Source organism: Mandrillus leucophaeus, unplaced genomic scaffold, assembly GCF_000951045.1.
Source record: "Mandrillus leucophaeus isolate KB7577 unplaced genomic scaffold, Mleu.le_1.0 Scaffold147, whole genome shotgun sequence".
NCBI classification, from domain to species: domain Eukaryota; kingdom Metazoa; phylum Chordata; class Mammalia; order Primates; family Cercopithecidae; genus Mandrillus; species Mandrillus leucophaeus.
The window spans coordinates 4638423-4651623 of record NW_012101443.1 but is presented as its reverse complement, the minus strand read 5'-3'; the positions used below and the strand labels follow the sequence as shown (position 1 = coordinate 4651623).

General features: G+C 38.6%; 1 protein-coding gene across 5 annotated transcripts in view; it reads left to right on the top strand.

Annotated features, from left to right (window-relative positions):
* Window positions 1–13201, top strand: part of DGKH (diacylglycerol kinase, eta) — a 124964-nt gene that overhangs the window by 31875 nt on the left and 79888 nt on the right. For 4 of the 5 annotated variants that reach the window (XR_001005447.1, XM_011974636.1, XM_011974635.1 and 1 more), the window contains 4 exons: window positions 3574–3678; window positions 3950–4082; window positions 10837–10943; window positions 11568–11693. Coding sequence is in view for 4 of the 5 variants with exons in the window: in XM_011974636.1 (XP_011830026.1) it covers window positions 3598–3678; window positions 3950–4082; window positions 10837–10943; window positions 11568–11693 (447 nt within the window). In the remaining variant the exon portion in view is untranslated. The remainder of the gene's footprint in view (window positions 1–3573; window positions 3679–3949; window positions 4083–10836; window positions 10944–11567; window positions 11694–13201) is intronic. The other variant, XM_011974639.1, reaches the window with a different exon arrangement.

Here is a 13201-nt window from a genome sequence, read left to right as displayed (position 1 = left end):
TTTTTTTTTTTTTCAGCCTGCACACCTTTATATATTTGACATCTTAACTACAATGTTACTCTTCTATAGATTTTTATATTTAATGCCAAATTTTTTTGGTCTGTTTTATGCATTTATATGCATTGTCAGACTGAGAAATTTTTGACTCTTACATAATAGTGTCGTTGGCTCAATCCTTACAGGTCAGTAACTCCCAAGGTGGGGCAATATTTCTATTAATGGAAAGTTTATATATTATTTGAGTTAGCACTTACGAAACTGATTTAGATGTCTGTCCTTTGGACCCCATCTTCTCTAGTACTTTTTCAGGCAAAGTAATCCTTGGTTTACTTCTTGTCTTCCTTGTACCCTCTTTAAAGCAAATCCCATGTGGTTTTTATCCCTGGCCCTGGCAGGCAGTACATGCTTAATAAATGCTTGAATGGATGAACAGACAGGCAGGTGTACCCCAGAATCTGATGTGGGACTGGGTGGTTATAGTTTGAAAAAATTACTGAAGTAAGTTCAGATATGTCTGAAAAAAATGATTGGTAAATATGATGGTGGTAGGAGAGGCAGTTAGAGTGGGGTTGAGGTAAGCACAAGGACTCGGAGACATTTTAGGATAGGTGAGCTTCAGCTCTTCCAGGAAAAGTAAAACGTCTTCTAGTTCCAGAAACATCCTGGGCCTGTCCTCCCCACCAGGCCTGGTTTTCGCTGGTGAATAACCCCTCCCCCAAGTATGGTGGAGGGATTGCGTTCTATCCTTCCATCTCCCCTATCCTACTCACTTGTAGGACATCTTATTCTCAAAATAAGGACATAATAATACATTTTGGAGTTTGCTCCTCCCCGGGTATCTTCCTAATAAAGATTTCGATGAGAAGCTGCTGCAGTGTAATGCATTTCAGCTAGGGATAACCAGAGCCTGTCAGTCAACAGCTGCATCTGTCCCATCCTTTCCTAGGAAGGTCTGGGATGAGGAAGAATTTAAATAAAAGGTGGGAGGGGACTAGAGCATTGAAGGACTGCCGAGGGATTACCCCAGGAAGAAAAGGTCCATCTGGGAGGCATTAACGGGTTTGTTGGTAAGCCAGGCTCGTCTAGTAAGCCCAGACAACTCTGGGCTGCTCACTGAGGTATTTGTGGCACTGTGGCCACAAAGCCAGTATGATTTCTTTTTCATACTGACTTCTTATAATGTCATTTTATAATCAGTAGATTTCTTAATCACAAGGGCTATAAATCAAAATAACTTTCCAATTTTTTTTGCCTCTGGAAAACTTAACTTTATTAAATGTGTTATGATCTTTCCTTGCTTATTACTGTTCACTTTAAAACAGGTTTTTATTGAAAAGGAGAAATTGCAAATGTGTACATTTTACTTTATTAGTATATAAGCACACATGATTTATATTGCTGAAATCATTTAGAATTGAGGCATTTGTGTAATTCCAAATATGCAAAGAAAAATTAGAAGCTATTTTTTATCCTTCTTTCTCCCCTTTTTCTTGAATTTACAGTGACTTTACAAGACATTTAATGTAAAGGCACTAAAGACAGTTAAAACCATTAGTCATCATGCTTTACTTAGAATTCAGCAAAGAACAAAGTTAAAGAACAAAATAGCAAGCCTGCTTTATTTGTCTGAATAATGCTTGTCTCATGATACTTTATCTCATATAAGGGAAGGAGAGGGAATCCTTAGAGTTACATCATATAAGGTAGCAAAAAATAAATACAGTAAATGCTAGAGACAATATTTATTCAGAAAACATCAGCGAGTCCAATGAAACTTGGAGACTCTGAAATGCTGTGCCAGTCATTAGAGCCAGGAGTGTATTATGATTTAATGGTACCTCTCTGCTGCATCTCATGAGCTGTCCTAGAAAAACATTTTGAAGCAATAAAGCATCCATTTGGCTCTTAAGTAATGAGAGGCATTGTTCTTTGCATTAACTATTTATTCAGGAAGAGAAGTGACCAACTGTTAATAAACTTTATCCAAAGAGGGTCGTGGAAAACAAGAAAATGCAAAAGTGAGGTTCTCTTCAATTTCATATGCAATTAACAAATATCCAGAGCTGACTGATTGGTGCTCCTCTTCCATGTGACTTTTGGCTGGCTGTATTTAAGGGTGAGTGCCTGTTAGATGTATTTAAAGCTTCTGGGTTTAAGGAAGGAATCTGTAGCCTGAACCCATGACAAGTGAGAGGCGGCAATGACTCGTGAGTAGCTAAGACTGGATTGATCTCTCTGTTGTTTTGAATAATGGACTTATTTTCCAAGATGAATAGTAATGATTTAGGCTTACTAGTTTACTCCTTTTGGGAAGGATTCATTTTTTCTTTTTGTTTGTTTTAGAAGATTATTGCTCTTTCATTACTGGTGAAATCTGCTCAATAATCCAATGTAACGTTTAGACTTATCACTTGATCAAGAGGCTTTTAACTTGAGAAAAATTCTTATTTGCTATATAAATAGATATGTGCTTTATTCTTTGGAAATAGTTTCCAGGTAGGAATGCAACATTTTTCTCTTGTTCTGCAAGTAAATAAATGATCTTTTCTTGACAGTAAATGTGTAGGATTTAGTAACTTCAAGATTATAGCCAGAATATTGTATTTACAAATAAATAGGGGCTTCTTTCAAGTCATTTCAGAATCTTACTTTGAAGCACTTTGATCCTGTGACAGTGTGAAGTTTTCATTCCACTTGCTTTAAGGTCCTTAATGTAATTAAGTTGCCTTTTTAATGACATGAAAAAAGATAAAAATCGCAATTCTTTTCTTCCCTAAAGCCGACAGAAGGCTGTTTATGTTAATTCTTTGTCCCTGCTCTCACTAAATACTAGTACAGTGGAGTTCTACACAATGGAGGAAGAATCTTCATAAATTATTAAAATAGACAGTAGAAGTGATATGTAAACTCAATATTATTTAAATATTAACAGAATATTGTTGATACCATAATAAATCAATTAGGTGGCCGGGCACAGTGGCTTACAGCTGTAATCCCAGCACTTTGGGAGGCCGAGGTGGGCAGATCACGAGGTCAAGAGATCCAGACCATCCTGGCCAACATGGTGAAACCCTGCCTCTACTAAAAAAAAAAAAAATTAAGAAATCATTTAATATTGCATTCCTTTGATTTTTAATTTAGAAATATTTTCCATATTGAAAACTAAAATAATTAAGAAATCATTTAATATTATATTTCTTTGATTTTTAATTTAAAAATATTTTCCATATTGAAAACTATGTATTCCTTCTAAGCTTACTATGAATTATTTTGAAGTATATTTAAAATCAGTTTGCAAGATATATTTCGTGGAATAAGAATGCATTGTGTCTTTGGGTTTATAGCCTTAGAAAAAAGGGCTAAAGAGCCCAAGTAAGTAGCAAAAGGGTCAAAGATAGAAAAACTCCTTAGGCTTTTTCTTTCCTAGACCACATTATTTTTATCATACAGAGGACAAAAACATAAGAAATAAAGACTCAGGTTAGAAATGGAATTACCTCAGAAGGTGTCAGGTTTTGCAACAATCTTTCTCTTTGGGTGTTAACAATCATTAGATTGAATTATCCCTTTCAGATCATCACTCCTTTCAGAAGGCTAATGCTGTGTGCTGAGAACAGAAAGGAGATGGAGGATTGGATCAGCTCGCTGAAGTCTGTACAGACCAGAGAACCCTACGAGGTAAAATAGCATCTTTTCTTCCGTCTCGTGTTCTTAGGAAATAAATGTTAACCAAAGGGCTAGAGCTCTACTGTGCAAACGTAAGTATGTGTACACTCCTTCAGCAACTTGTTTAAACCAGATTTTGAAATTCTTAGCTTAAAGCAAAGGGCTTTGGTTTTAAAAATGACGGATTTGAAAATTTGACCATAACTATATGCATTCCAAAGAGTTCAGCATCTGTAGCCTTGTTCGCTGGCTTGGTACATCTGTCCTCACATCTCTGTTCTAGGTGGCCCAGTTTAATGTGGAACATTTCTCAGGGATGCACAACTGGTACGCCTGCTCCCACGCCCGGCCCACCTTCTGTAACGTGTGCAGAGAGAGTCTTTCTGGAGTCACCTCCCATGGCCTGTCCTGCGAAGGTACTGTAGCACCTAGCATGTGTTTTCTCCAGACAGTGACCATACTGTAGACATGCCACCGCTGGTTTCACTGTAGCTTTAAATTGGGCTTTCCACACATAGGACTAGCTTGAGAAATATTTTTGCTCAGGAAAAAAATAACATAGTCATTTAAAGGAAACATAAATCAAAATACAGCATTTCAGCCCCAAGAAACTAGGAACTACTGCCTAAAAAAAAGAAAAAAAAAAATCTTTGGACCTTGTGTAATCATTCTGGTATTCTTTATTCTGGTTGATTATGGAGAGCAAAACTTTTTGTGAGGACAGTATATACTCTTTGGCAGAATTTCTGATTGTTAATTATATTGGACTGTTTTCAATATTGTTTTCTTTCATTTCATTTGTTTAATCTACATAGGTATCATCCTTTTTAATTTCCTTAAAATTTTCTAAAAATAAGGCCTATGCTGTTGTTATTTTGTTTTGTTTTGAGAAAGGGTCTCACCCTGTCACCCAGCCTGGAATGCAGTGACATGATCAAGTCTCTGTGCAGCCTCAGCCTCCTGGGCTCAAATGATCCTCCTACCTCAGTCTCCCTGGTAGCTGGGACTACAGTCAAGCACCACCACACCTGGCTAATCTTTTTTTTTTTTTTAATTTCTGGAGATGGAGGTCTCACTGTGTTGCCCAGGCTGGTCTCAAACTCCCGGGCTCAAGCAATCCTCCTGCATTGGCCTCCCAAAGTGCTGGATTAGAGGCATGAGCAGATTTGTGAGTTATTTTTAATGTAAGAGCAGTGACCACCAAAAGCAAATACATTAATAATCGCCAACAGAAAACTCATACCTTCTTCAGAGTTATTTTATTTCATACTTCAGTGATTACACTGCTGTGTACTACTTTTTGAACTATATATGATAATAATAATACCAGCGTTTTTTCTCTAATCCAAAAGTTTCTTAAGTAATTTGGAATATCACTTATTTATAATTAAGTAATAAAGTAGTAATAGAGTCACAGCCTTAATTGATTTTAAACTATAAAATCTGTGATATGTCATTGTTTCAAATATTTAATATGATACAGCATAGTGGTAAAGAATAGAGCTCTTGCTGGGCACGGTGGCTCAAGCCTGTAATCCCAGCACTTTGGGAGGCCGAGGCAGGCGGATCATGAGGTCAGGAGATCGAGACCATCCTGGCTAACACAGTGAAACCCTGTCTCTACTAAAAATACAAAAAATTAGCCGGGCATGGTGGTGCGTGCCTGTAGTCCCAGCTACTCGGAGGCTGAGGCAGGAGAATGGCGTGAACGCAGGAGAATGGCGTGAACCCAGGAGGCGGAGCTTGCAGTGAGCCGAGATGGTGCCACTGCAGTCTGGGCGACAAAGAGAGACTCCATCTCCAAAAAAAAAAAAAAAAACGAACCAAAAATAGAGCTTTTCAGTCAAACTATCTTCCACTTCCACCATTACAAACTATAACCAGGAGAAATTGTTTAACTCACTTAGACTTTCCTCTCCTCATCGATAAGATGCAGATAATAGTCATTTATGCCTCACAGAATCACTATAAAAACTAATGAGAGAATACATGCAATAAAACTACTTTTCTAGTTCAATAAATTGCAAGAAGTTTGTAACTGTTTTGTAAGAAACTTATTCCAAATTTGCATCATGGGCTTGATGCATTAAAATTCATGAAGGAGAAAATTTGGAGAAGGCATTAAAGCTTTCTTTTTAGACTTAAAGAATGATTGCAAAAGAGATCTGATTGGCCTTTGTGATGACTTTAGTAATCTAAAAGGGTTCACATAGAGCCGAATAACTCCTACCAGGTCTGTAATATTATATGGTATTATTTTAAAGATTTTACTAAAATCTTTATTCCAAAAATGCTACAAAGACACCACATCTGAGACAGTCTGTGGTACCCTTCTGGTTTGAGGGTTATACATTATTAAATATATGTATTTAAAAATTGAGTCAGTAGTGGAATGACTGAATTTTTTTCTAAGCATTTTAAAAGAAAAATGAAAATTACATTATTTGGTGAGAATAAGAAACTTAAAAGTCTTTATATTTGTTATATTTGGCTGGGTGCGGTGGTTCACGCCTGTAATAGCAGCACTTTGGGAGGTCGAAGCAGGTGGATCACCTGGGGTTGGGAGTTCGAGACCAGCCTGACCAACGTGGAGAAACCCCGTGTCTACTAAAAATACAAAATTAGCCAGGCGTGGTGGCACATGCCTGTAATCCCAGCTACGTGGGAGACTGAGGCAGGAGAATTGCTTGAACCCGGGAGTTGGAGGTTGCGGTGAGTGGAGATCGGGCCATTGCACTCCAGTCTGGGCAACAAGAGTGAAGCTCCATCTCCAAAAAACTGAAACAAAACAAATAAATTTGTTATATTCTTCTATAAATAATATAATTTTCAAGACTTTTTAAAAAGTCTCAATTATCAGATTAAACCATTTTTTAATGAAAATTATATATTAGTATTCATTTCCTTTGTTGGTAAAAATTTTTAAATCTGCAGTATCTTGCCTATTAGTATTTTCAGAACCATCGCAGAAGACTTTAAAAATCCCAAGGGTTTAATAAATATAAAAAAGTTGCCTTTTTATATTTTATGAGAATATGGTTGTTCTGGATATTTTCATCATAATCAAAGTCATACTTACACTTTTGAAAACCCCCTAAAATCTGAATAAGCAGCTTGCTTGATAAAACTGAAAACATTAGATACAAGAGGCTTTAAATATTGTAAGAGATGCAAATATTATGATGTGTTCCACGGTGAACATGAATAACTTTGTATGAGCATAGAATTCAGCTTCCAATCTATGAAGCCTTCACTACATTTACTAGCCTTTCTACCCTCATTTCCACAATAAAATGAAGCCACACTGATTTGTTTCCTAGATGTATATTGAATAACTAAAGTTATTATTTTAAAGCTTTGCATATATAAAATATTATATGAATGAAAAATAGCAGACAGAAAAATCGAATTTATTAATAATCCCCTAAGTCAATTAAGAATATTAATTGTAATTTCAGGGCATAATTGTCCTTTACAGTTATTTAAACAATAATTTAACCAAAAAAGATAAATGATAATTTTAAAAAAATCAACAGCATCAAAATATGTTATCATGGGTACTTACGAATTTTGATCTTAAATGATTTTTTTTTTGCAATGGGGGGACTCATTTTGTTGCTCAGGCTGGAGTGCAGTGGCACAATCACAGCTCATTGCAGCCTTAATTGCCCAGGCCCAAGCAATTCTCCCACCTTGGCCTTCCGAGTAGCTGGCACCACAGGCATGCACCACCCATGCCTGGCTAATTTTTTTTATTTATTACTTGTAGAGACTAGGTCTCACCATCTTGCCCAGGCTGGTCTCAAACTCCTGGGCTCAAGCTATCCTCCCACCTTGGCCTTCCGAAATGCGGGGATTAAACCACGACACTTAACTGATTTTTAACACTCACAGAGATTTAGTATAGTAAATGCTGAATATTGTAATAAAAAATCATAATCTTATTACGTCTGCATTTTTTGTTGTTGTTTTTTGAGATAGAGTCTTGCTCTGTTGCCAGGTTGGAGTGCAGTGCCGCGATCTCAGCTCACTGCAAACTCTGCCTTCCGGGTTCAAGTGATTCTCATGCCTCGGCCTCCCAAATAGCTGGGACTACAGGTGTGCTCCCACCACGCCCAGCTAATTCCTGTATTTTTAGTAGAGATGAGGTTTCACCATGTTGGCCAGGATGGTCTCAAACTCCTGACCTCAGGTGATCTGCTCGCCTCGGCCTCCCAAAGTGCTGGAATTACAGGCATGAGCCACCAGGCCTGGCCTATTTTTTAAGTTCTCTCATTTTAAACAATAACTTTACAGGTCAGGGGAAGGTGCTTTATTTCAGAATAACTTGTTTGGAGAAATTTGTTAACAAAATTCGGGTGTGTGCTGATCACTTTCATTTCTTAGTTACCATAATTACAGTCTGATTTCTTTTATTATTAGTGTTATATTATATTAAGCAACTTGGTAATTTTCAAGGCTCATTACATGAAGCACTTTATTATTATAAAAGTGTGATTTTTTTATTTTTAGTGGGCTGTTCGATTTTTAATGGCAAAATTTTCAAAACGCTCTGAAATTATACCATTACTCTCTTTTATGTCCTGCTTTTCCCCTTAGAAGCCAGATATTGACTGTGAATATCAAGTACTTATTTGTACTTACAAAGCACCCTGGGAAATATGTTGCAGATAGTTTTAGGACTCCACTTTTGACAAAGACCATAATAGATGAAAAGGCCTAGAGATGCTAACCAATCAGTTTAAAGTAATCACTTATGTTAGAGCAAAAGGGAATAAGTCATTGTAAAAATTTTCACCAAGCTAAGCTTCCTTCTGATGGTGCTGTGTCTTCACACTTAGGATTCATCAGCAACAAAATTCAAGTGAAGTATTATTATTATTATTATTATTATTATTATTACTATTATTGGAGATGGAGTCTCACTCTGTCACCAGGCTGGAGTGCAGTGGCATGATCTCGGCTCACTGCAACCTCCACCTCCCAGGTTCAAGCTATTCTCCTGCCTCAGCCTCCCGGGTAGCTGGGACTACAGGCGCACACCACCATGCCCAGCTAATTTTTGTATTTTTAGTAGAACTGGGGTTTCATCATGTTGGCCAGACTTGTCATGAACTCTGGAATTCAGCTGATCCACCTGCCTCGGCCTCCCAAAGTGCTGGGATTACAGGTGTGAGCCACCACACCCAGCCTCAAGTGAAGTATTATTTTCTATATGAAGTCTGTGTTTGAGTTACACACTCATTTATAACAAAAATGGTGGAAGGAAAAGAATTTTTCAAAGTACACAAAAGAGAAGGGAAGCAAAACATTTCCAATTTGTATGAATGATCATTATTATTGTTATTATTGGTATTTTTTGAGACAGAGTGTTACTCTGTCTCCCAGGCCAGAGTGCAGTGGCACAATCTCGGCTCACTGCAACCTCCGCCTCCTGGGCTCAAGCAATTCTTATGTCTCATAAGAATCCCGTGTAACTGGGATTGCAGGCATGCACCATCACACCTGGCTAATGTTTAAATTTTTAGTAGAGACGGGGTTTCACGTTTTTTTTTTGTTTTTTTTTTTTTGAGATGGAGTCTCACTCTGTGAGCCCAGACTAGAGTGCAGTGGACAGATCTCAGCTCACTGCAAGCTCTGCCTCCCGGGTTTACACCATTCTCCTGCCTCAGCCTCCGGAGTAGCTGGGACTACAGGCGCCCGCCACCTCGCCCGGCTAGTTTTTTGTATTTTTTTAGTAGAGACGGGCTTTCGCCGTGTTAGCCAGGATGGTCTCGATCTCCTGACCTCATGATCCGCCCGTCTCGGCCTCCCAAAGTGCTGGGATTACAGGCTTGAGCCACCGCGCCCGGCCGTTGGTTTCACGTTTTTGACCAGGCTGGTCTCAAACTCCTGACCTCAGGTGATCCGCCACCTCGGCCTCCCAGAGTGCTGGGATTACAGGCGTGAGCCACTGTGCCTGGCCTAGACTAATACTTTTCAAGGATAAACCAGCTCAGTTTAACCATCCATTTGTACATAGATTAGTCATGATACCTGAAGCATTTTGAACATTTGGCTAAAGACATCTTAGTTATTTTACCTGAAACTTTTGGGTTCATGTTATATCAAATTAAGGCAGTTTCAAGAGAATGGTGTGTGATACAAAATTTGTTAATGATTGACTTGGAAATCCAGAAAATCACATGAAAAGGAGATACCTTGCATTTAAATTTAGCAACACTTACCTTAGTATGTTTGCACTGAAATGATTTCTACTTTTAACTTTTTAGCTAGAAGTCAGGAACTGACTTAATATCAGTATCCACTAATATTTGAATAATTTCCTTAGAGAGATAAACGTGTTTAATAATAGTCAAATTCCGATTTTCATGAGTATGGTTAACTTTTCAGATAACCTGTAGTTCACTTGTTTTTCCATATATGGGCTGCTTTTTTCCCCCTAGTTATTTCCTCCAATTTCTCTTTTATAAGTTCCTTTTGATAATATGGCTGGGGAGATTTAGTGAATCCTGTAGTGACAGCATCACTTCATCATCCCTTCTTTTTACATTTGTCATTTGGTCATCTCAACATAATACTTTCCGAAGATCGGGCCGTGTTTGTGACCCTCACCAACCTATTTTCCATGATGCCGGGCTGTCTTATTGGTATACTTGCACTTTACAGCCCCTCTGGATCAACTTTATCGTACTGACATTTTCAGACTTATAATCAGTATTTTATATGTATAGAAAAATACAAATACCAGAAATGTACAGCTTGATGAATTTTTACAAATTGAACACATTCATATAATCAGCACCTACATTTAAAAATAGGATATCACCAGCAGACCTGCTACCAAATTTTATTTGCTTCCCTCTCTCCCTCTCTCCTATGTGCGTGTTGTCTGCCTTCTACAGCAGTAATTCTTTTGCATTTCTTTCTTTTCTGTTCCTCTAAGTAGCAATCTACTTAGAGCTTGATAAAAGTGCTTCATAAATACATAGCCATATTTGTTTTCTAGAATACCATCACTATTGTTGCAGAATAATTTAATCTTTTAAATATATTTGTTTTCTTCTACTTCCTCCCTCCCTTTTAAAATTTTATGCTGTGATTTCCTTTAATCATTGGTCCAAAAGTTCTTGTCCACTTAAAAGCAGTTGCTCTTTTTTTTTTTTTCAGTGTGTAAATTCAAGGCTCACAAAAGATGTGCAGTGAGAGCAACAAATAACTGTAAATGGACTACCCTGGCCTCCATTGGGAAGGACATTATAGAAGATGAAGATGGCGTAAGCTGCTGCTCTGTCTCTGCTCTCTTCCCAGTAACTCCTCTTTTATGTTCTGCTCTTGTGGAAGCTGAGAAAGATAAGTAGGAATGCTTATTATTAGGATTTAATAGAAGGTTTGGTTGATTCCGAGTTTTTATTTTTAATTCAATCCTTCATAGCTTCCTTTAGTTCTTAGATTTTGAAGGAAATCTGTTGTGAATACAGCTTAGAAGTGGCCGTTGTGCTGGGCTGTTGTTGTCGACCTCTGATGAACTCTGAGATGCCTAGGCTTAGCTGAGATGTTCACTCTTCAGACTTTGGGGTTGCCTGTCAACAGTACACCTCTGCTTTCAAAACCTTGCCTCCATTGCACCATGCATATGGATTTCTGGTAACACTTAGTAATCACTTTATTGTCATCCCTTTTCATGCCTCAGCTAAACCCTGAGGGGCAAGCCTTTACCTTACTTTTATATTGCTTGAACGTTCATAGTAGATGCTCAATAAATGTGGGGTAAATGAGTGAATGCTATGCATGAAATATACTACCGATCCCCTAGAGTGAGAAATGATTCAAAATCTTCCCTGGGGTAAGGTTGGTGTCCACCAGTCTTCACCTGGCTGCCCTTTCTTCCTTCTCCACAGGTGGCGATGCCTCACCAGTGGCTCGAGGGCAACCTGCCTGTAAGTGCCAAGTGTGCTGTCTGCGACAAAACGTGTGGCAGTGTTCTCCGTCTACAGGATTGGAAATGCCTGTGGTGTAAGACAATGGTGAGGGTTTTGGAATCAGTTCATCCTTGTTAATTAGCTTCTTTCCCTAACTTTGCCATCCGCCTGTCTTAGAGGGAAGGCAAAGAATTTATGATAGAGCTGAGCCTGGTCGCATACGCACCCCATGGTGACATTCTTCTTTCCTTACAGTATAGTCCTCCTAGTCTGGTCGTTGTTTCAAATGCCCTGTAAAACTTACTCTTGTTCTTCCATATCCTGTGCCTCAAGAGCTCCTGTTCATAGTTCTATTGTTTTTTTCATTTTGCTTTATCAACGAAGTGGTTTGCTATATTCAGGCCTGTTTTACTACCTGAAAGCCCTTCTCTGGTGTGTCACCGAATTTTGGTTGACATGCAAAATGTAAATTTGCTACAACGCTATCAGTGCTCTCTGACAGAGGTGAACAACATATGCAGCTGAGCATGAAGCCAACAGCTGATTATTTATGCCAGATACAGTGAGGACAGGGCCTCTGGACTGTGTGAGGACAGTCAGAGTAGGAAAGAGGTCACGCAGACAGTGGCATGGGACTGAAAAACTGCAGGATGAGGAGGTCGTGGGTGTGAGTGTTCATCTTAGTACTGGGCGATGCTGTTCTACGATGCTAGTGATTGCCTTGCACTGGGGCTGACTTATTTGGTGGTTTTGAGTCTTGTCTTTTAACATTGCTGGCTGAAATTTGGAAGCCAGCCTCAAATTTTAACGTGTGGAAAAACTATTGTTTTTGGTATGTATAGTGTAGATCAGCAAATGTAAGAGATGTGTGATGTATTGCTTTCCTAATCAATGAGATTGTCTGATAGGCCCCAAAGGAAAATAAGTCCTACAACTTTTTAGTTAGGCCTGATAGGTGAATCTGCGTTTCTTCTCTTTGTCCTCATGCTTTTGTTATTCTTCATTGATTGCCTCTTTTACTAGCCTTAGATATGTTATTAATACTTTTTCTCTTACCTCATTTAATCTAGTATATAGACTGTAACAGGTGTCTCTCTTTAGAATCTTAGTGCAAGCCTAGCCCCTGAAACCTTCTTATGCCATTTTTTTATTTTAAAGGAATTCATTCTTCCCATAAACAAGATTTAAAATCATCATCCCACCCATAAACAAGATTTAAAATCATCATCCCACCTCAGATTTGTTTTTGAGAGGACAACCACTGATAGCAAATTTTCCTGCTATTTTTATTGGCCTGTACATTTATTAAAGTCGATTTCTCTACTTCTAGAGCTTCAACTGTTCACTTCCAATGTATTGGCCAGGTGCAGTGGCTCACGCCTGTAATCCCAGCACTTTGGGAGGCCGTGGTGGGCGGATCACAAGGTCAGGAGATCGAGACCATCCTGGCTAACAGAGTGAAACCCTGTCTCTACTAAAAATACAAAAAATTAGCTGGGCGTGGTGGCACGCGCTTATAATCCCAGCTACTCGGGAGGCTGAGGCAGGAGAATTGCTTGAATCTGGGAGGCAGAGGTTGCAGTGAGCTGAGATTGTGCCACTGCACTCCAGCC